Source organism: Syngnathus floridae, chromosome 10 (genome assembly GCF_059516105.1).
Source record: "Syngnathus floridae isolate MCC-2025c chromosome 10, RoL_Sflo_1.0, whole genome shotgun sequence".
In the NCBI taxonomy this organism is placed as follows: domain Eukaryota; kingdom Metazoa; phylum Chordata; class Actinopteri; order Syngnathiformes; family Syngnathidae; genus Syngnathus; species Syngnathus floridae.
In genome coordinates, this window is record NC_142422.1 from 6,945,404 (window position 1) to 6,969,075 (window position 23,672).

At 37.7% G+C, this 23,672-nt stretch overlaps 1 protein-coding gene across 3 annotated transcripts; it reads left to right on the forward strand.

Moving 5' to 3' along the window:
- Positions 1–1,999: 1,999 nt before the first annotated feature.
- enpp2 (ectonucleotide pyrophosphatase/phosphodiesterase 2) lies at positions 2,000–20,482 on the forward strand. Of its 3 annotated transcripts, none has more exons than XM_088386748.1 (25): positions 2,000–2,075; positions 2,772–2,871; positions 4,744–4,899; positions 6,571–6,696; positions 7,368–7,428; positions 7,558–7,655; positions 7,810–7,889; positions 8,025–8,144; positions 8,288–8,343; positions 8,642–8,707; positions 9,035–9,107; positions 9,198–9,306; positions 9,487–9,612; positions 12,276–12,307; positions 12,437–12,564; positions 12,787–12,862; positions 12,952–13,039; positions 13,456–13,625; positions 15,727–15,862; positions 16,280–16,419; positions 17,017–17,152; positions 17,579–17,656; positions 19,045–19,177; positions 19,304–19,457; positions 19,788–20,482. In XM_088386748.1, exons 1-25 carry the CDS (start codon positions 2,022–2,024, stop codon positions 19,956–19,958), a joined length of 2,667 nt encoding a protein of 888 aa, XP_088242874.1. In that variant the 5' UTR covers positions 2,000–2,021; the 3' UTR covers positions 19,959–20,482. The 3 variants fall into 3 exon arrangements, with proteins under 3 accessions (XP_088242874.1, XP_088242875.1, XP_088242876.1); XM_088386749.1 differs by lacking the exon at positions 2,000–2,075 and adding an exon at positions 2,164–2,337; XM_088386750.1 differs by lacking the exons at positions 2,000–2,075; positions 2,772–2,871; positions 4,744–4,899 and having other exon boundaries at positions 6,631–6,696; positions 7,590–7,655.
- The last annotated feature ends 3,190 nt before the right edge of the window (positions 20,483–23,672 follow it).

Sequence of the window (23,672 nt, forward strand, 5' to 3'; positions counted from 1 at the left end):
TACTGCAAAACCATGAGGACACAACCAATCCACAAATGAAATGTGGGTTAAAAAAAAAAAAAAACTGGCAAAGATTGCTGTTTACACATCACAAATGTTCAATAACATTTCTCACTTTTTAAAAATAGTTAAATACCTTAAACTATCTGAAATGATACATGATTGTGAAAGAACTTCATTGATTATATGATATTGGAGAAAGTGACCACAGTGGCCTATACCATGTACTACAGTTACAAAAACTATTTTAAAGTAAAACTGTCCAACCGTCAGCAGTTCCTAAGCACAACTTGCTATGTTGAGCTACCAGCCCGAGCCCATATGCCTGAAGAGAGCCATGCATGCTATGCCTGGCCTTGTTCATCGCTCTGACAATGGCGGTTTCTGCCTTGGACCCAACATCCATCGGATTGCATGGGCATGTCTTAAATTGCTGTGGCATTAATTTAAAACCACTTCCCTAATGGGGACTTACATTTCTATTCCAACATTGCAAGTATTCTTTCTTAGTGTTTTCTCCCTTTGTGGAGTTTTGACATTGTTTTTTTTTTTCCCCTCCCCAACACTATTTTGGAAAAAAGTTTATTATAATTACACTCTCTATCATGAATTTCTCCTTAGTGTTCTGCTATCTGACCGGCATTTATGAATGAGTCCTTGTGATAATTGGGCTCCTCGCCTTCTCCTCCCCCCTCTTGGCTTTCTTGCAGTAGGTAGAGCGCTGGCTGCAGCGAGTCAGACGTTTAAAAATGTTTGTGCAAGGTTTGGTGCAATATGAACCGTAGGGGTGTGCATCTCTCCAATAACAAATGAACACCTGTAATTATTCATAATACGTAACATCACTCCGCTGAAAACCTAACGGGGCTACTGCCTCAGTGTTTCTTAAACACACAAACATTGGGGAATAAGGGAGATTTAAGCCAAACACACTGACTTCTTTTTATACAAAGAGCACCCATGCAAGTGTAACAAAAGCCTGCAAGGTTTTGTGCTACTGACATTGTTGATTTTAAAGCTGTGCCAATTTAAAAACCTTGTTCAGCTGCAGCAGAAAGATTGGCAGAATTTTCAGACCGTTCTGCAAATAAGACTAGTTGTATTTCATTGAAAATCTTGGGTGGGTTGAATGTGAAAGCCAGTTTTTATAAAACTAAAAATGCATGACCACAAATGAGCATTATTTATTTAATCAGTTTGAGATTAACAAAATAATTGACAAGCAAATGATTTTGTTGCCTAATTCAATTTTCAGGCTAATATGCAGTGAATATAAAGTCTACACACCCCTGTTTAAATGCCATGTTTTTGTGACAAGTTCAACCAATACCTTATGTGACCCCAGCATATTTTCTACTGCTTGAGAGATTTCAAGTGTGTTTTTGGATTTGGCCTTTTCTCTCTCAGATAAAGCTTCCACCCTACCTCAGACAAAAACAGATTTTTGTAGGTATGTGCGAAACATCCATTACCTGCCAGAAAATTCAACAAGAGTTATTGTACGGTCCTAGGCAACCTTTATGGCCAGTTTTCTTCCTGTCTTTCATATTTTGGAAAGGATGCCATGCTCCTGCTAATGTCACTGCCTTATTTTCTGCATAATGGTAGCTGTCAGTACTTTGTTCAATAGTGGGAAGAGGAAGATTGTTTTCCATTCACCGTCAATACAACACAGGAAGATTGCCCTGTTGGTCTTGCATGCCTCTGGCAGACATTTCTAGATCTCTGTATGTGGATGTTTCTTTCCTCATTCTAATTATTGAGAGAATTAACCTGATCAGTCTTAACATGCATAAATGTAAATTATTAACATGACATTCAATATGATTTTAGGACGTTTGTTATTGCAGAAATGTGCATTAATCTGATCTTAAAAAGCAGCTGTCACTTGGAAAAGGTTGGTGACCCCTGTCACTCATCCTCGTGGTCCTGAAATTGTAAAAGGACCTTCATGGACCAGCATACAAGGTGTATTAACAACGCAAATGACGCCTGTGGTTGTTCAACCTGCATTAAATTGGATGCGGGGAAAAAAGACATACAGGACACGGTCAAGAAATGAAGACGAGGAAAAGGTAAAGAGATGAAGCTGTATAAAAGCTCCGCCTCTTAACGAATCTATTTCCTTTAAAACCAGGATTTGCCATCCATCCCAAGTATTTGTAAAAAATAAATAAAACTGCTAGTATGAAAAAAAAATTCAAACGGCACTAATGTACTATATTTCTTATCGGAATCATCTGAATCTCATTTTGAGAGATAGATTAATTGGGGTACTGTATCCTACAGTAACGGGGCTATTTTGAGTCCGAACGCGAAACAATGTTTCGACTGACGGTAAGAGTCCACATGTTGATCACATTTAGGCATGACTAACACTTTATCCGCGACTCGATTAATATACAAATGTGTATTTGCATGAAGAGAATCATTCACTGGCGCTCCACTAAAGTGCGTGATTCGACTGTCAAATGCGTCTCCGTGGTAAAAGCGGGTGGACACGTTTTACGAAGTACTGCAAAAATGTCATTTATTAACATCATCGGCATGACTAGCTGAACGAATGACACAATGGTCACTACTTTAAATGCTTCTACCCCATTGCACAGCGGACTAATTCTGCAATTCTTTGCGAGTTTTATCCTAAATTTAGTCAAGAATACACGTTTTATTTTTGTTATATCATATTCGCAGTTTGATCTTTTGATTTGGAAAATTAGGGGAAAAAAATCAAATGTGGGCAATTAAATTGCTATGTTACTATTTTTCAGTTTCTGTGGATTCTGTGGCTACTACTCACCAATATGTGTCGGAGTTTTGTGCATGACCGACTGAAACGCTCAGGGGCTGACGCCGCTGCAAGAGCAGACCGTGAGTATGTCTTGCTGGAACAGCAGACTCATTGTGTTATATTCATCATATAGATCAGCTCTGGAATAGAAAAAACATTGCTAGTGCAAAACTAGTCACTACACCAACATTTACTTTGTAGGCTTTCTGATTTGATTTTGCAGTAAAAGTGAAGTTGGAATTGACAATACCAACACTTGGTGCGAACACACGAAATGCCCATCCATCGATTTGGTATACTATTTTTCAGGGACGTCACTAGGTTTTATGGACAGGGGGCTGAGGCCCCATGGGGTGCACAAGACGTAAGAAAATATAGCACAGAACACAAACTTTGATAAACAACTAAGAAAGACTACGAAATTGCTTTGACGACTATGCAAAATGTAAACTGTGTGTGGGCCTGTTTAAAATAGTCTGTGTGCGCGTGTGTGTGCGTGCGTGTGCATGCGTCTGTCTGTCTGTCTGTCTGTCTGTCTGTCTTTGGAACAGATGGCAACTAGTTTATCTGTATAACAGTACAAACACATAAATCCAATGCAAGGTACTTGGAAAGAGCCTTTTTAAAAAAAAAAAAAAAAGAAGAAGAAAACTGCATTTACGCTGCAGTGACTATGTCTCCTGACTGGCCTGGGAACACCTTGGGCTCCTCCGAGATGAAGTAGCTCGGGAGAGGGAAGTTTTGGCTTTCGTGTAGAAGCTGCTGTCCTCGCAACCTGACTCCGGATAAGCGGTAGAAGATGGATTGATTGATGGAGTTTGATGCCACTTTTACAGACCAATACCAATGCGACATTTAGCTCTTGAGTGGTTACCGATACTGATGCAACATAAGATTTAGAACAAAAACACTGACTGATAATTCAATAGAACATATTGCATTTTTTTATTGTACTTGCAATTTTGCCTAAAGGTAAGGTGTAAAATGCACTTAACACCTAGCACTGAACGAAGAGAATGCAACTCTGGGGGGGCCACCCGCATAGTGACGTACATGACTTGGAAGAAGAAAAAGAGATCTAGTGATTTCATCTTATAGCATTCTCCTGAGCTGAAAATAAAATACATAAAAAAGAATTACAAGACTGTTGAGAATTACACCGAGCAAACGCTAACATCCAATACATGCCCAGCACAGCAACACTGGTGACAGGCAATATTCCCTAAAAGGCAATGCATGTACGTGGTTTCTCAAATTCCTAACTATATGCTTTCATTGGCACACATGATAGAATGAAGGATCTGCCAGAATAGTTCTCCCATGCAACAGAAGAGTTTACGTATACTCCCTGTGTGGTCTTGTTAATGTGCTTTTAATGGAAATTTTCATGGAAATGATAAAATGTGATTTAAATACAATGACGTAAGAACTATCAATATTTAAGCCCACTTTTTTTTTTCAAACTGATACCTGTATGAGTTTGACTTTGGAGAAAAAAAGTCTGTTATATTCCAACATAACATTTTTCCTTGAAAATCCATAAAATTTTCTATTGTTGTAATTTCAAATTTGTTGTTCCTGATTGCAAAATGACCATAATAGGGCGGCTGATACTGGTATTAGCCACAGTTGCGAGTACCGATACCATGAAATAAGGCTATCGGCACAGATATGTTTTGGTGGTCGCCCATCCCTTGTAAGAACTGCTGTATTTAAAAAAAACAAAAAAAACTTCTGTCATTTATTATTTAGTTTTGTTGACTCATTGCTTGGCATCTTTCTCTTCTCAGCTCATGGAAAATACCCCCATTTCATGTCGCTCTCATTTTCACTCAGTGTTGCATCCAAGCAGTAACAATTCAAATGATGCAACACCAAAAACAGACAAGGCATTTTCCAGACAAACACTTTCCTAAACCCTTACCTTTTTGTTTTGTTGTTCTTTTTCACAGTGCATTCTACATCTCATTATGTGCCAACCTCTAGCTCCTGCAGAAACAGGTGTTTTGAGCTTGTTGAGATGGAACCACCAAATTGTCGTTGTGACAATCTATGTAAGACCTACAATAGCTGTTGCTCTGACTTTGACCGTCTCTGCCTCAGGACAGGTAATAAATGATTCTTATCATTTCTACCCAAATCACTCCTCAAATGCATAAGTACAGTAGTAGACTGGATTTTGACATTTGACCTTTTTCATTAGCGTGCTTGTTAGTCACAATTCTAAATTGAATGCAGTTACTTTTGGCACGAACCCTAAGCCTGCTGTGCATTAGATCCATTCCTGAATTATCATTCTTTTAATTGTTTTTTTGTTTTCATTCCTATATAAGGAAAAAATGCACTTTAATGTGTAAATAATGGAACATTATAAATATACTTTAGTACTAAGTTATTTTTACGCAATAGGAGAACAGTGTCTGGAATCTTTGTTTTTAAAAATTCAACTTGTGCTGTCAGTTGACTGGATTTTTACCTTCATTGTTATTTGGTTTGGCAGCAAATATCAAATGTGAGATTTTAAATGACTATATTAGAGGGGAGAAACATGTTAAGTATCCAAATGCAGGACTGAATGACACTCAAATTTGTTGTGACAACTCCCAAACGGGTGTAATTTTCAAGTGTTGCTTGCTGACACGGCATCGGTGCTGGTCTAAGACGAGTGCTACAGAATCTCTTGACACATTGTTCATGCTCATCACTTGGGATGTTTGATGACTTCAATGCTTGCCTCGAGACTTGAATTCTTGACACCTTTGCTGCATGGGGCATGGGAGCGCCTCTATGCCAAGTTTTGTTACTGGCATTGCTGCTGTCATAGAGCGGATTGCCCACTGATCGCAATGTCAGTCGGTGATTTTTGCTTTTGCAACTGTTCAGCATAACAGCGGTCAGCAGTCGTTTGCAGATAGCGATCAAGTTGTTACATTACATAGATTTTTTGTTAATTCATATTCAAAGCAACAATGGCATGGGCAAAGAAAGGCAATCTGGAGCTGCATTATTTTAAAACATGTGTGAGCTACGGTCTCCCACAAAAATAGTATTTTATTTTCATACTTGGGATCTGGCTGTCTAGCATCTGATTTATTTTTATTTATTTTTTTGCAAACTGGTGTGTGCGTGCGTGTGTGCGTGCGTGCGTGTGTCCGTGCGCGTGTGTGCGCATATCTGTATGCATGCGTGTGTGTTATGTATGCGTGTCCATAAATCAGAAATCAGAAAACCTTTATTGTCATTCTACATAGTAAGTGTGAACGTGTGCTTACACGTGTGCAAGAGATCATAGTCCACCTCGATAACCGTGTTTCCACCTCTGTAACAAACTGATACTTAATGTGACGATCTTGACTCATCACTAAAATATTAGTTGTATTTTTTTTCCTATTGCATATTTTGCAACCAGCTACTTTGTTACTAAAAATCAAGTTCTGCCTATTTGTTAACAAATCAATGTTTTATATTCAAATCACACATGCCCCTCCCTTCTTTCATTCCTTGGGGCATTACGAAGACTGCTAAACATTAAAGTTAAGAGTACACAAGTAAACTAAAATAAACAAGTTATTAGAATAGAGTGATTCCCCCATCATGTAATCAGATCAGTGATGTATCTTTTCCTTTTGTTTTAGTTTAAACTTGTTGGTGATCGGCCTCAAAAATCCTGATTGTCTAAATCCCAGTCCCATTCTCGTATCCAGCATTGAAGTTGCATGTATCTCGGATCTACATCTGTATTAGTCTTTTGGTGAGTACTTTCTTTTTACCACAAACAGATGGTGGCTATGAGTGCAGCAAAGATCGTTGTGGGGAGATCCGGAATGAAAACCATTCCTGCCACTGCTCAAATGACTGTCTAGCCCGGGGAGACTGCTGCACCAACTACAGGACACGCTGCAAAGGTAAAGAATGTGAACAGTTATGTGAATATTGACATAGAATTATACAGTTCATTTCAGGCACACTACAAACTGATTGCTCCGAGTTAAAGTTTCCAAGACTGAATAAATAATGTGGTTGCATACAGTGAAACTGTGCACACACTATCAAAACATACCACCAAACATGCAAAACAGGTGTCCAGTTACCGGACGCCCAAATGCGGGTGGTTTGTCCAAGTTTTACAACTGGTGTGAGACTTTGGTCCTCATTGCCAGCAGAGCCGCATTGGTGAGGGTTGGAGCCAGTCGGAAAAAAGGCGGAGTGCCTCCGTTCAGGATGGAACGGGAGCCCGACAGGCGTATCGACCCATTGTCTGCACTGATGCAGACTTTCTCAGACTTTTTCCGTCCTCTATTCAAGTAGCAGTATATATGAAGCTCACTTCAGTTTCAAAATTTGGTTCAAAACACAAAGCAAAATATATCTATCAAGAAACATAGGAAAACAAGCTTGTGCAAAATGTGGCAGCTTATGGGCCGGAAATTACAGCATTTGCTTTTTTTGATTGATTTACCAAATATGTTCAAATTGGAGTTAGTGCCATTTCTGAGTTGAAGTGTGTAATCAGTATGAGAGCGCAGGAAAAAAGCCTTTTCTGGCTGTCTTTTGATTGTTTTTTCCCTTTCTCCAGGAGACAGTCCATGGCTCCAGGATGAATGTGAAGATATGAAGACCGCTGAATGTCCTCCAGGGTATGCTTTTATACCATGTTACATATGTTTTATCACAACGTACGTTTATCCTGATTAGGAACAACATATAGGTTTGCTTGAACTTTTTCCTCATATGACCCCTAATAAATGTTTTTACTGTGCTCATAGATTTGTGCGCTCACCACTCATAATTCTTTCAGTGGATGGTTTCCGAGCTTCTTACATGAAGAGAGGGAATACTGTCATACCTAACATTGAGAAACTGAGTAAGACATTGTGGGATTTTTTTTTTTTTATGATAGAGTTTGGTCCAGGAAAGAAACTTTTGATTTTGATTTGAAAGACTTTTTTTAAAATATTTTTCTGTAAATCGCAATTACTGTCTTGTTAATAACTCCCCCCTCTCTCTTTTTTTCCCAGGAACATGTGGAACCCATGCACCATTTATGCGACCTGTGTATCCCACCAAAACCTTCCCCAACCTCTACTCACTTGCGACGGTATATGCCATTTATTTAAAGTCCGTGTTGATGCAACCTCTTGTTGTCATCACTGTCAATAACTGAGTGCTGCACCAACCCAATGACACGTATCTTCATTAATTTTGAAAGAATGACAGTCTTTCTGACTTTTAGGGTCTCTATCCAGAGTCTCACGGTATCGTTGGTAACTCCATGTATGACCCGGTCTTTGATGCCACGTTCACCCTGAGAAGCCGAGAGAAACTGAATCACCGCTGGTGGGGAGGACAACCAGTTAGTATTGTCTTAACATATTCTGGTTATCATCTTTTCTCTACGTTCACTCAATTATTTTCTTATATTAGTGCCACTAATATGATCCATCTACAGCCATCAGGTCTATTGATCGATCCCAAATTTTACTTTTTGTCTCGTAGATCTGGATCACAGCTCTCAGACAAGGAGTCAAGGCATCGTCCTTCTTCTGGCCTGTGTAAGTTGGTTTTCACGTAACACATTTAGTGAAAAATGCATTCTGAAACTTTACCTGAGCATTTTTTCCACAAACTTCTTTATTGAATAAGAACATCATTTTATTCATCTTGCTCTATGATATAATGACGATCTATTGGGGACACGATCAATGAACTGTGACACAGTGGGCGTTCATTCAGCCCACCTCTCACTGTTGTGAAAAGTACTGATACTGGAAATATCCAAATTACAGCCCGTGTGTAAAGAACATTTTGAAAGATAACAATATGAAACAAAAAATGAAAATTCATTTCTAGCACTATCCCACTGGAACGGCGGATACTGACCATGTTGCAGTGGCTCCAACTCCCTGAAGTAGAGAGGTGAATATCGTAAAAATATTTCTTTCTCTTTACCTGGTTTTCCATCAATCATTTTTTTAACAGTGTTTGATGTGTACAGACAGAAGACATTTCAGAATCCCTCCAATAGGCCAATTAAGGCCTGACGCAAATCCAGATATCCAATGAAATAAAATTCTGGGAAGTCTTAATTTCTGCCGCAGCACCCCTTACAATTGACTTTTCATTATTATGCCACTTCGTTGATTTTCATGATTTACTTCAACCCACTTCTCATACATCGGCACTTACCCATTTCCTTTTCTCATGATTGATATATAATTATTCACGTGTTTCATTCTGTTTTAGACCCTACGTTTATGCAATGCACTTTGAACAGCCGGACATATACGGACATAAAATGGGACCCATGAGCGTCGAAGTGAGTATCTTTTGTTGTTGTTTTTTCATCAACACAGTTTTAAACTACACAAAATAGTTTGATGATCATCACTCCCTTTGTGTGTTCCAGTTGAATAATCCTCTTCGGTTGATTGATAGGATCGTAGGCCAACTCATGAATGGACTTAAGCAGCTGAAATTGCACCGATGCGTCAACGTCATCATAGTTGGAGATCACGGTATGAACTCACTACACTACAAGTACATACAATTAATGCAAGAGCCACCATTTACCTGAAACTTGGTAGAATTGCATATTTGTTACATTCACGCGTGCTGGGGAAATAGTATGCTAATTCAAATCATGAAATTCTGTTCTAGTTTTAAGTACACAAACTCCCACCCTTTTCTGTTTTCAGGTATGGAAGAGGCCCATTGTGGTCAAACGGAGTTCCTCAGTAATTACTTGACAAATGTGGATGACATCATTCTTATTCCGGGATCCTTAGGCAGAATACGCCCCAGATTCTTCAACAACCCAAAATGTAAGTGAAAGAAAGATTCATATTTTTGTTTGATAAAGATGGAAACGGCACATATTGTTTGTGAAACGAAAAATACGCCTGTCAATATCAGAAGCAAATAACTGCATGTAGACATGATTAGTCAAAATAAAATAATCCTTTATTAATCCACATAGGGGCAATTCAAGTGTTAACACAACAAAAAGCCAACATCATCCAGAGGGCAGGTTTGTCTCACAATGTTGTCGGGTAACACGTTGAATCGACGTACGAATTGATTACTCTGATTGGTCATTACCTACGAAATCAGTATACTAGACAAAAAACAGTGACAAATGCAAGGAAATAACAAAGTAGGAGGTTTCCAAAGACGGCATATTTAGAATTTGCTGATTTAGCACGTTTATTTATACATCTCATTGCACACATATTGACATGGCCATCTGGATGGAAGAAATTGAAGACTGATTCATCAGCATGATTCAGGAGAGCTCACCCCGTAGATTACAGAGAAACGCTAACTCAGTGATGAAAGCAAAACTCTGACAGGAGATCGACACCTATTATGTCAGGTGAGATTTTTTTTCCCTCTGTTTTTACAGAAAATTAGCAAAATTGTTTGTCCTTTTGGTCACTCGTGCTCGGTAAATGTCATTGTCTCTTTCTACCCGAAGCTATCGTATGGTAGCTATCGTACCGACTGACTGGTATGTTGAATCCGTCCTATTCCAACAAAAGGAGCCAAATAATAATTGTCACATATGGGAACTGGCTGGAGTGAACAAGCCACAACACTGAAAATGTATATTTTCTTCCATAGAAAGAAAAAAAGATGCACCCCGAATGAAAGGAGACCATCCCCAATGTAATAATTCTTTAAAAATATTTACTGTTTAGTTATTTATCAAATACAAAAACTTCTTTCTATGGGAGTTGTGACATCACCCAGGAGAAGCGCTGCTTTGTTGAGGCTGGCTCAAAATCCATCATTCCTTTGAAAGAATCCCCCATATAGGGGAGACGCCATCCTCCCAAGTCAGAAACAGACATTCATCACATACAGCAGATCACATGTGATATATTTAATAAACATTTACACAACCATTGTGTCTGGTTGTATGAAAGCCAATTCTTAAAAAACATGACACTTTAAGTGAATTGACCCAAACAGCTTTAATTTATTTTTTGACTCTTATTTTAATCTAGAAGCTGCATTTTTGAAACATTTAATCTTTTTTTTTCATTTTTACAACTGAATGCAATAATACAGAGTTTTCACTCATCAACTTGTTGACAAATGTAGGCCTCTCAGCTAGTTATCTTAGCAACTGCTATTTTGCATAAAAAAAAAATTATACCATTCACAGTGGTGGGGCAAGCATCCAACCTTAGTTAAGCAAATATTGTTTATGAAAAATAGTCTTAGAGTAAAAAAAATCTAATATTTTGTCAAGATATTACATCAAATATTAAACTAAAACAACTGCTAGCAAGCCGAAACCAATGTTTTGCTTCTCCCAGCCAAGAATAAGACTAATTACACATTTCAATTTAGACATTTATTTATGAGACTCTGAATTCAAATGAATTAATGAATTCAAACTTGTTTTAATTGACTAGCACAGCAGAGCAATAACCTTAACACATATATATATATACTACTTATTTAGTAGTATTGAAACATCCAGTAAATTACAATAATGTGTTCACTTATACTATTGCTTGAAAATGCATAAATCATGTTTGATTTGAGAATCAGGGTGCTGCAGCAGCACTGGGTATTGTTTGTGAGTTTGAGAGTACTGAGGGCACCTAGTGGAAAAATGTGGTACTGCCCCTGAAAGTCGCGCTTCCCAAATAATAGATTTGAAGAACCATTCACGTGCAGTATCACTTTATTACTCCTTTCCATCTTTATCTTTAGTGATCATTATTTGCATTTATTATTAGCTTTTTTGTTTGCATAATAGCCATTATTCTGTTAGCGTTTGAGATATTTTCTTTGAAAATATTACTTGCGCACAGGGAAAATCTAGTCCTAAATCCTTATTTATCTCCCTTTAGGTTTTCTGTACTCAGGATGCTATGTCCCTGCTGTTCGGCATATCAACTGTTTTCATTTTAGAAATTATAAGAAATAATATGCAGTCTAAATAAGACCTTTCACAGAAAAGACAAAATAAAAGTGTTCATGCACAAGCACATTGCCATTGAAAAAAAATCATTCACATTGAGATTCACCTGGGGTCATGCGGTGAGTTAGTGCATTTCTTATAAGTAATTTGTTTTACCATAAAAATCCATTTCTCTGTTTTGTTTATGTTGTTTTACAGTTCAAGGTGTCAGAAAAGCAAAGCATATTTTAGCGTCAGTCACTGTTCTTTAGATATGTTTTTTTTTTTTACATAGAAATCATATTTTCTCCTCTGCTCAAAATTCTGCATTTTTCTTGAAACCAACACACTTGCTGATTAAGGAATTGAAAAAGCTGGAAGTTTTTTTTTTCTGGGTAAAGAAGAGTCTGCTCTTTCTTTTGGTCAGTCCAGTGCTTACAAACCCAAAACTCCCTATGTTAAAATGCTCTAAAATGGCAAGCAATAAAAATCAGTTTTATGAATGAGTTAAGGGCTATATTCTAAATTAGTAACTTCATCTAACTTAACAGCTCTCACTATGTTTTTCAGATAACCCTAAGGCGATTGTTGCAAATCTAACTGTAAGTATGGCAGTTTTTATATTCCAAAAATGAGATATTTATAAATTTTAAGATTGAACTGTGAGCTAAGATTGACAATTTCATGATTCTTTTGTAAACAGTCACACTCCTTGTAAATATTTTTTCTAGTGTAAGAAACCAGACCAGCATTTTAGGCCTTATTTAAAGCAGAATCTACCAAAGAGACTCCACTACGCCAATAACCGACGGATTGAGGATGTGCATCTACTGGTGGACAGGAAATGGCACATTGCCAGGTGATGATTAACTTCTATTCAGTTTACACAGAGCAGTGTTGATTTCCCATCAAGATGAAGAGTGCCATTGTAATTTGTGATAATCTGAGTGTTTTTCTCCCTGCATCATTTCATTTTCAATTGATGTGTGTTTGTAGTCATTTACATTGTTAATTCATATTGCTCCATAAAATAACTAACAGAGCTAATCCTAACACAGCTAACTTCATTTTCTTATTTCAGGAAAGCACCTGAATTGAAGAGGCTTTGTGGCTTTTTTGGTGACCATGGATATGACAACAAAATTAACAGTATGCAGGTATTTAAAGATAATGTAACAAGCGAATATTCTACTGGTTAGTGATCTAATAATATCGACTAATAAGTATGTTTAAACTCTCTTTTCAGACAATTTTCTTGGGATATGGGCCTTCTTTTAAATTTAAGACTAAAGTTCCAGTATTTGAAAGCATTGAGCTTTATAATCTTATGTGTGGTAAGACATGTTTGTTTCATATTTTGTAGATGTATAAGTGAGAGAGAGAGAATGTGGGGAAGGGGGAAAAACAACATTCATCTCACCTCATTTTTATTTATAAATCACTTTAAAACAGCTGCAACTGAGACAACAGATACAAATTGAATATTAGACAACTCTTTGGTGCTGTTTGGCGCAGTCACACAGTCATGGCATACCCCAACACAAAGGTGGAGGCAAGCTTCACTCTCATCCACCAGGCCGAACCCTAATATATAGACACAGAACCAGGGGGTAATAAGTATAGACGCCTGCTGAGTGCCTCTCACTCACTCCTCTCAGGAGGACTGGTTCTGGAGCTCAAGCTGTGCACCAAGGGGAGCTCTTAGTCTGTTTAGCTGATTTAATACTATTTGTTTTGCTCTTGCTCTCAGATCTTCTAGGTCTAACCCCAGCACCCAATAACGGAACACATGGCAGTTTAAACCACCTACTGAAGAATCCTTTCTACAAACCTACAATGCCAGAAGAAGTTTCGAAGCCAACCACTTCAGTTCAAGTTCACACAGGAACAGACGATCTAGGCTGCAACTGCAATTACAAGGTCTAACATGATGACATTGTTGCAGAGCTTAGTCCAGTCAAGAATATACAGTATATGTAAGCAGGATGACACAATTAGTGTATTTTGGACCATGTAAAGTAATTTCAGTGATTTTTTGATTAAATTAATATTTTCAAAGAAAATAAACCATGGATGAAAACAGTGATTATGTGAGGGCTTAGCACACAGCCTTGTGGGATCCCCAATGCTCACTGTCCTTGTGCTTGACGTCCGGATGACCACTGTGACTTTCTGAGTCTTTTTATGAAAGGCAAAGTGGGGAGTTGATAGTCTGAGGGGTTCTGAGCAGATTTCCAGCCAGCCTGTTTGGGATGACCTTGTTGAATCAACAGCATTCTAATTGAAGTATCTATTTCTTCAGAGATGCGTGAGGGCATTGAAACAGACGGCACAAATAAGTGAAAGAAAAACAGGTGGAGGAAAAAAGGGTGGTTTTCGGCATTTTCTTTTGTCTCTTATTGTTGAAAAGAAAATACCTTTAAAATTATAGACTGTTTGGTTCATTGTCAGTGGGGAGAGATCAAATACTTATTTCCTCCACTGTATGTCTCCAAACACATCTGTCAGCTCTAAAGAGCAGACCTGTTGAACTCAGCTGGGTATGTTATTGGAGCCTGCTGCTTTTCAGGATTACATCCTCCTCTGAACTTTGCACATCCCAGCTGACAGTACAGTGAGATGTAGGCTTTCTGCTGCCTCTGTTGGTTTGAACAATTTCTCTGTGTCAGCGTTGATTGCGTCAGTGCTGGCATAGAACACATTCAGTTCATCTAGCAGTGTGCTGTTGCTGCTGCTCATGATGGTGTTGCTCCTCTGTCAGAGGTCTGTGATGTGATGGAGGCCTTAACACGTGTCTGAAGTCAGGAGCGTTGTCGTAACCCTCTGGCTTCAGCCTGTACCCTATCTTGGCCTCTCTGATGGATCGATTGGGCTTTTTTTTGTAGTCCTCATTAACACCAGAATGTAGCGGAGCGTGCACACAGCATGAACTGTAACTCAAAATGCATCTGAAGGTTTTGATTTTCATAGATTTTGCAGCTTGGTGGGGGGTGGGTCGTAATTTTGTTGATCCTTACTTCCTTTCCAGATTTCAAAATTAACTGTACATGTTGGACCATTTGTCTTTTCTGCATGGCGGGGATTCTCATTGACAGTTCATTGCCACTAAACAATACTGTGCCATCAAATGGACTGCAATTAAAATACCACTCAATACAAAATACATTTTTTCTATCATAGGATTGGCGACTTTATTTATGCAAAGTTTCAAGCATCTTTGAAACACATAAAATTTGAAAACAGTGACAACCATAGCAAAAGAGGGACCTTGCAATTTTTTTTTATCACTGCCCTAGCTCTTTGTTAAAAGAACATCAATTGGACTTGTCCTTACTTCACTCTAATATGTAGTGATGTGCTCCTATTGAAGAGGGTGTTACTTATTTCCATACACTTAGATATTGCAAAGTCAATCACACTCGCCATCAACATTTCCTTCACCCAAACCTTGCCCGCTACGTACGTCTGATAACGTTGTTGCTCATTCCGACATCCAGGTTTCCATCAGCAATCCACCTGTCATTCTTTTCAACTTTTTCCCCCCATTCCTTCAACTTCATTTTCTTTTTAGAAATGGTCTTCGACACTTTCATTTCCTTATGCGCCTCTGTCCAAAATTGTTTCTATTCTTTGTCTGAACATCCTGTTTGTAGTGTTTATACGCTGGAAACTTTGATTGTATACTCCTCTAAAGCTAATCTTATCCAGATTATTCTTTTTTTCAAATTTAAATGTTACTGAATTTGAGTTGTCCTTGGACAGGATTATTCCTACACCATTTCAACCTTTTCTTAAGCCTAGATCGCCACTCAGTTCTTTGGCTTCGTTTCTAGAACATCTGGTTCAGGACCATCTGGTTCATTTTTAGGACTCAGACCGGCCAGCTTTAGTTCACACTTTCGTGAAGATGTTTAATTTTGTCCTTATCAATGTATCAATCTAAAATAGAATTCAATTTCCTCTAGCATTTGTGGTCATCTTCATATGTCAACAGACTTTTCTTCTTTCCATTTTTTTACAGTTTCAAGTAAAACGACGGGACCAAAGAGGTTTGAAAGTGACCATTGCACGAAGCTATAATCTGGAATCACTCTGGCTCTGTTTCTTACACAACCAAGTAGAGGAGCTAAACCAGAGACTGAAGCAAGCTATTGATGGTCAGTGTAAACTGATGTTGCAAATTTCACGTTTTCACATCGAATGAAATTATGCCTCCAAACCATTTTACCTGTAATGAACTCAGAATGTGTGAAGATAAAGCTTTGAAATGCAACAAACAACAAAATAGAAGTCCAAATTGTTTATCAAAAATCATCTTGACATTAATATTGACCCCATTTGCAATGTGAAAAAAATGAACCAAACTATAAATATGAATTTTTTTTTTTCAAAAATTGGAACGTCAGTATATAACTTCGTATATGCAGTATAGGCATATACAATATTTACATTTTATATTGCAGCCTGTCTTTGGATTCTTTTTTTAGACCATGCAAATTTGCCTTATGGTCCATCTGTAGTATAGGACCATACCAAGTGATCTTTCTATTGCTGCAATACTTTCCTCTTTTTAGACAACCGGAATATGCCGTACGGTCGACCTGCAGTACGATACTATACAAAGTATTTCCTTCTGCACCACACCGACTATGTCTGTGGTTACAACGAGGATCTTGCGATGCCTCTCTGGACATCATACAGCATTAGCCGACAGGTACTGTACGTGTTATTTGTTTTTCCAGCTAATGCAGTGAGTATGGCCTTAACTTTCAAAATACACCTTAAACATCAAGGTTATAATAGCATTTAATTATAACATGTTAAATTTAACCATGATTTTTAAAAAATCCATTAATTGTCTTGTATGAGTATGTTGATTAATGACAAATAATGTTTAATGTTTTTTTTTTTTTTAAACTTCCAGTTATTTGTATTGAAACATAAATCACAGTACTGTATTTTCCGCACAATAAGGCACTTCAGATTAATAAGCGCAGATTCAATTGCGGGGGTTATTTTGTACTCTATCCACACTTGCGTGCCATGACGTACGGTAAACAAACAAAACAAAAAAACAGCACAGGAGCAAGACAGTGAGTTGGTGGTACTATTTAACCAGGTGCTGTACTGATGTTATTTTTAATCGATATTCATATAGAAAGTCCTCATCTTCTGTATCCGAACTAAACAGTTGGGCCAGTTCTCCATTAAGCATGCTAAGTTCCCTCTTGTCATTGTCTCGTTGTCGCGTTGCTCTTCGGCATTGAGTAAAATCAGCGATTAAAACGTCATCCTTTATGTGGTCATTCAGGTAGAAGTGTCTGCTCTGCCAGAAGTCATGATAAATTGTGTTCGGCCCGATACTCGAGTTCCATCAGCCTTTACCCAGTCCTGTATGAAGTACAAGGCAGAAAAACATCTCACTTATGCCTTCCTATACCCACCACGTAAGTGAAAATTGTGTTCTATTTCAGAAACTGAAATTATTATTGTAGCACATTTGAATTCTTGTTAATATTAGTGTGATTGCTAAATGTATTCCCAAGTTTCTTCCCTATTCTGGTTATCCAACTTTGCAGGTAACAACATTGCAAACCACATAAATCAGAATGAACATATGGTTAAATTCAAATCTTTGATACGGCACAATTGTGTATAGTTGTGGAGGTTATGGTCATTTATAATTATATGGACCATAATGAATGAATAATAATCTATTAGAAACTGTAATTGTTTAATTTATAGTTATTGAGTGACATTTCACAAATAGTTTGCAATCGAAAAACGCTTTCATACAGAAGGTTTAATTCTGTATTAGTCGTGTTAATATTATGACATTGTTGGTCAAAATGTTTTTTTTTGTATTTTGACAGAACTGTCCACTGGCATTGACAAAAAATATGAAGCTGTTTTCATAACCAACACTGTTCCTATGTATCCCGCATTCAAGAGTAAGAATCTCATTCAGCATATCCATGGCCATCTCAAGGTTTTGGAACAGGGATGACATTTTCTTTATTTTTGCTATAGACTGAAAACATTTATTTTTAATTAGATCAGCATGACATAAAGCCCGTAGCCGTGACCGATTGTGCACATCGTGAATTTTGGTATTTTGTCAGGGGTAGCACAGTTTCTCTTGTCGCGAACCTTTCCGAAATACCATTTATTTCATCAAACTCGAGTTTTTACACTATCATGCCCAAAACCCTATTCAAGCTTTGGAATAACAAGTTTTCATTCAAATATTGTATCATCAAAAAATGATATTGACGCTCGGCCAAAATTCCCAAGGTCACATATGTAACAACCAGTGAATTTATTTGGCAACTATCATTAGGACTTTTGGCCCACTCCTCTTAACAGAAGCTCTCCAAATTATTCTACAGTTTGAAAACTAAGCTTTAAGTGCCTGCACAGGTTGTCTATTGGGTTGAGATCTACAGATGGACTTGGCCACCTGGTGACCTTTTTGCTTTTTATTGCGTCACACTCTCACGATTGTCCTCACTCCATGAGGCGAGGTCTTTTATAGAGCAACAGACCAAGACCAATTGATGGCCATTGTGTTTCTTCTACTTTCAAATAATGGCACCAGCACTTGTCACATTCTCACTAAGTCTTTTGCTGAAGGGTTTGTAACCCATTCCAGCCTTGTGTAGGTCTGTAATTTTGTTCTTGATGTCTTTAGTCTTGCCCTTGGGAGTATAGAGAAACACATACAGTAGTAGCATTTTGAGATAAGGAGTATTGGTGATCAGTGGTTGGTGCCAATGGGCACCATCCAATTTGTGGGATCCAGAATTCAAATTGTAAAGGATCAAATATATTTGTAACACAAAAAGGCACAACATTTTATAATTCCCAATTACGGGTGAACACAATGATCTAACGACTGACATGATACGAAGAAAACATGGCAAAACTAAAATCGAATCAAAACTAAAATCCACAAAACACACATGACGACATTTATGCTTTATATGCTGTCAGGCTATCTTCTAAGGTGTAAATCAGGTTCAGATGTAAATACCTGAAGACAAATAAATAAAACAACTGGTATTCATTATATATATATTGTATTTATATTATTTATTATTATTTTGGTCAGACCAAAATGTTTTCAGACTATACAAAAATAAAGTGATTGTTTTCACTCTTCAAATGCTTTGTCTATGTGACTGTACCATAATCCACTTACCCGTGTTGTGTCATGTGTTGTGATTTACATTCATTTTCAAACTTTTAGCTGGTCTCTTTCTTTGTGACCTTTATTTCCTGCATTCTCACACCATTCATACATACAACTTTCTTTCCGCGCTCTGTTTTTTCCCCTCAGAAATATGGTCTTATTTTCAGAGGGTCCTTTTAAAGAAGTATTCCACTGAAAGAAATGGTTTGAATGTTCTCACTGGACCGATATTTGATAATGACTTTGACGGTGTAAAGGATTCAACTGACAAGATTAAAGAGTAAGATTTTTATTTTTTTTGTACTCACAACAAATAAATGTAATATCAAATTATAATGAAAATGAATACTAGTCATATAGTTCAGTTTCATTGCACATTACGAATGTTATTTCTTCTTGCCTGCAGGTATGCACGTGGTACAATACCCATCCCAACTCACTTTTTTGTGGTTCTAACCAGCTGCTTAGACTTCAGACAGGCTGCAGATTCATGCAGTGGCCCGCTCATCACTGCTGTCTTCATCTTGCCACACAGACCGAGCAATGATGAGATTTGCAATGTAAGGAACAGAACACCACCAGTCTTTATAATTGGCCTTACTGCAAATAGAACGTGACATTTATGGATGTAAATGTCAAGTCAGTTTTCTTTATTTCGCATCAATTTACTACGTAGCAAATCACTTCTGATATGGAACATGTCTGGAAATACACTTCTCATAATTTGTACTACTAATACTTGTGGTAGATGTATAATTTCTGCATTTGGTTATCGATTAACGTTTTCATCCAACAAACAGGGGGATTATAAAACTACATGTCGTCAATGAATTTTGTTCCAAAAAAAGGAGGAAAACCCAAAACAGATATTTATCAATGATCTTTTGCAGAGCTCAGATGAGGAGTCCAACTGGGTGGAGGACCTGATGAAGATCCACACAGCTCGGGTCAGAGATGTTGAAATCCTGACAGGTCTGGACTTGTACCGTAGAACCACACGAAGTTATGCTGAAATCCTGTCATTGAAAACTCATATGCACACTTATGAGAGTGAGATATAAGTTGAATGCTCATACTTTTGTTGGACTTGAACATTTCAATCACATTGACTTAGGGGGAAGCTATTACGAGATAGCTCATTGATCTGCACACGAGCTTTGATTCACATCTCTTCAACACCACTATGTTTGTCATTAATTGTAAAAGTCAGATAGTAGGAAAGAAAATTCTTTGTATGTCTGTTTTTTTTAATGTATATGCATTTTGATTGTGCTTCATCAAATTGAAAGAAACCTGTGAACAGAAGACGCGTTTTAAATTTTATTTTACATGGATACAGGGATATATTGTACATGTATAGTTTCTCATGATGTCATGCACCTCTGGGCAAGCCCGCTGCTGCCATTGTGAATATTATTCATTGTTTTGATCCAGTGCTTAACATTGATAGAAAAACATTGATGGTCAACATCATAGAATGAATTACTGTGCAGTGTTGGAATCAGTGTGAGACGAAACAGACAACAAAAAACGTAGTAGATGCGTCAGATTTTAATCTGAACTTCATTGAAGGTAACATTTAACGCTTAACACACAATGTTAGAATGTTAGAATACACATGCACACGCACGTATATATAGACATATGTATATGTGTGTGTATGTGTGTCTATATACATGTACATATGTATGTATATACTATAGTATATGTATATACTATATATACGTAGTATATGTATATACTATATATATATATATATATATATATATATTTATATATATACGTATGTCACATTGAAACGTCCTTACTTTTAAAATAAAATCGCTATTTTTTCCAATGAGGATAACATTAAACTAATCAGGAATACATTCTATACAATGTGGCAAATGACTATTCTAGCTGTAAACACCTGTTTTTTAATGCAATAGCTAGATGCACATAAAGGCCCATTTCCAGCAACCGTCCCTCCAGTGTTCTTATCGTCCATTATGTTTGCTAATTGCGTTAGAAGGCTAATGGATGATTAGAAAACCCTTGAAAACCTTGGTGCAATTATGTTAGTTTTCATGGAACAGACTAAATTGTCTGGGTGACCCCAAACCTTTGAACGGTAGTGGATATTATTCCAATCTCCTTATGTGAGCTGCATGGGGAATAAACTGGTTATAAAAGTTCAACATGCCAATGAACACCAGCAGGGACTTGATAGTGGTGGAGTGTGGAAAAGTGTCAAAGGCGTCCACCCCGGCAAGAGGGGGGGCACGAGTCCCTGCGGCCTGACACTATGGCCAAAAACGTTATTGCTGACAAACAAAACTGGCACTCGGCTGGGTTGATGTGACCATGCTCTCTGAGCAGCTGGAGCTGTGTCAGGGGGTTTTCAGCGTCTGCACTGGCCCTCAGGATTTTGTCCAGGGAGACAAACAAGAATGTTACGTCACGCAGCACAGAGTCCATAAGGCGCTGAAATGCCTGGGCTGCCTGCTTGAGGCTGAAATGCATTTGGAACTCAATAAATCCAAAGGGTTTGATGACTGCTGTGTTCGGCACATCCCAACACGGGTTTACTGGTATCTGATGATAACCACAAACCAGGTCTACCTTGGAAATACATTGCCAGGTGGGCGGAGATATCCTATACGTGCAAGACCGTATACCGGTCAGGGATCATGGTGTCCTTAAGGAGGCGGAAAAAAACATTGGGGCACCAACCGGCAAGACAAATACCTACCAGTGTTTACTGTAGTTGGAGAAAGTATTATCCAATTAGTGTTTAATTGGCCAATCCACACCCAATTATTATTATTTTGAAAAGTCCATATATTGTCTCATGTAATTGGATTAAATGATTGGGCACTAGTAATCATCTGATACTGGTCTAAAACAGTTTCAAGTGAAAGCATGTGAACCATTCATAGTTTCTCGGGTTACTGCATAAATTAATCTTTTAATGTGACCTTCATCTAAGTCACAACAGTTTTACACAGCCTGCTTAAATATCATACAAACAACTGTTTTCATAGGTCACACTTTTACAGAGCAGGCTCCCCCCACCATCGTTCCCCAAGGAGACTGGGGAACACAAACCATATAAGCAGGGCACAGAGGGAGACAGAACGTAACTGTGAATATTCACATTGAAAATGTGAACCCCGGAGCTAAATAAAAGCGAATCTGAGTAACAAGTCAGCCTATCTGAGATGCAGTCTGAACTGAATAATCTTATTCTTCATTATCTACTCCAAATAAGGGACTAAAGCACTACAATGACTGCAAAAAATCTAAACAGCAAACAATAAAGACAGCGGTAAAATATAACAACAGTAAATTATTACTTCTCAGTGATTACTTCTAACTTCTGTATCACGTATTTATCTAAAAATAACAATAATCTATACTTATTTTCATTTTCTAATTTTTTTATGGTCAAACATAACTTTAAATCTTTTAAAAGTCATTAAATTTTAAGACTCCTTGCTCTGTGTTGACAAGAAAAGGCACTCTGTGCACAGGATGCAAAGCCACAATTTATTCATGAGCAGATGCTATACTTAACAGAACTCTTGACTTGATAGATGAGATGAACCCAGTTCTACAACACAATTTCTCAAATGAATGTGTAGTAAAAGTTCTTTAAATTGTTCATTAAGATCTGTGGAGCTTGCTATCTTGCAAAATATGGCCACACATCACAAACATTAACTCCATCAGGGAACGATAAGATATTTGTTGTATGTAACTGGATAATCCTAATGATTGATTAGTTAAATTTAGGGAAATTAGTAAATAAAGTTTCATGGTCTGTGACCTACTGTTACTTATTTTCTTAATCAGTTTTTTCATTTAACAACTCTGAGTGATATATCAGTGTATGTTCAATATGTTTTTAGGGGGACAGTTCATGTGTGGCTGCAAGATGTTGCTATTTTTCAAATATTGCACCTTAATTGTGCTTTCTTCAACTATGTAGTGCAGAGTGGCACACAAAAAAAATAAAACTTGTGCTTAAGTAATCTTTACCTTTTCTGAGAGAAAAGTGCTCACAGCAGGGATCTGGCCAGTACTTTTGGTTTGTAGTGACGTGAGGGAGGACATTTTGCCTTGGAAGGATTTTAGGTCAGAAAGGGTACTAAGAGCTTTTTGCCAGTCATTTCTCAACAAAAGGCTACAATCATAAAACACCGACGTTGCCTCCCATATTGTGATAAGGTCTCTTCCATCCAACTAATAATCCCCCAAGCAATGATGGTTGTGGATTGATCAAAGGAAAGGGGATTTTCATTTACAATATATTACATGTAGTAAGTGAAAATCACAATATTTTTATTCCAATCAGTCACAAACCCCAGGAGGACAAAGAAACTTCTCGCAGGCTGAGCTTGACTGTCAGTGACAAATGCTTTGCATTAATTTCCTTGTTTATTTGTCCCTTGAAGATGTCGAATAACCCTATTAAATCAGGTAGTCAGTTGCCCATTAATCTCAATGGAACAGGCTAGTCACTCAAAACTAATGGGGTTTAGAATTTGCATGAAGCAAGTTTCTTCCCAAAAGCTTTCACCAAAAGGATTGCAGTTCAGACAGAGGGCTTATCATCACATTTGTTCAGACATGGATTAACGGCAGTCGCTCCAAAGCACTGCTTTACTGGGCCAGAAAGTCACAAATTTCCCTACTCTGCCTTTCGCTCCATTCAGTGGCAATCATCTAATTGTGGCAGTGTCAAACAATCAATATGTTATACAATTATTGACTGCTAAAGAGATGGTTATATC

What these genes read in the sequence shown, in the direction of transcription:
- enpp2 (XM_088386748.1), top strand. Translation starts at nt 2,022, where the DNA reads ATGCGGGGAAAAAAGACATACAGGACACGGTCAAGAAATGAAGACGAG. An exon ending in GCTGGTGGGGAGGACAACCA is followed by an intron (nt 8,145 to 8,287) that starts GTTAGTATTGTC and finishes TTTGTCTCGTAG; the next exon opens with ATCTGGATCACAGCTCTCAG. An exon ending in GCTTTATAATCTTATGTGTG is followed by an intron (nt 13,040 to 13,455) that starts GTAAGACATGTT and finishes TCTTGCTCTCAG; the next exon opens with ATCTTCTAGGTCTAACCCCA.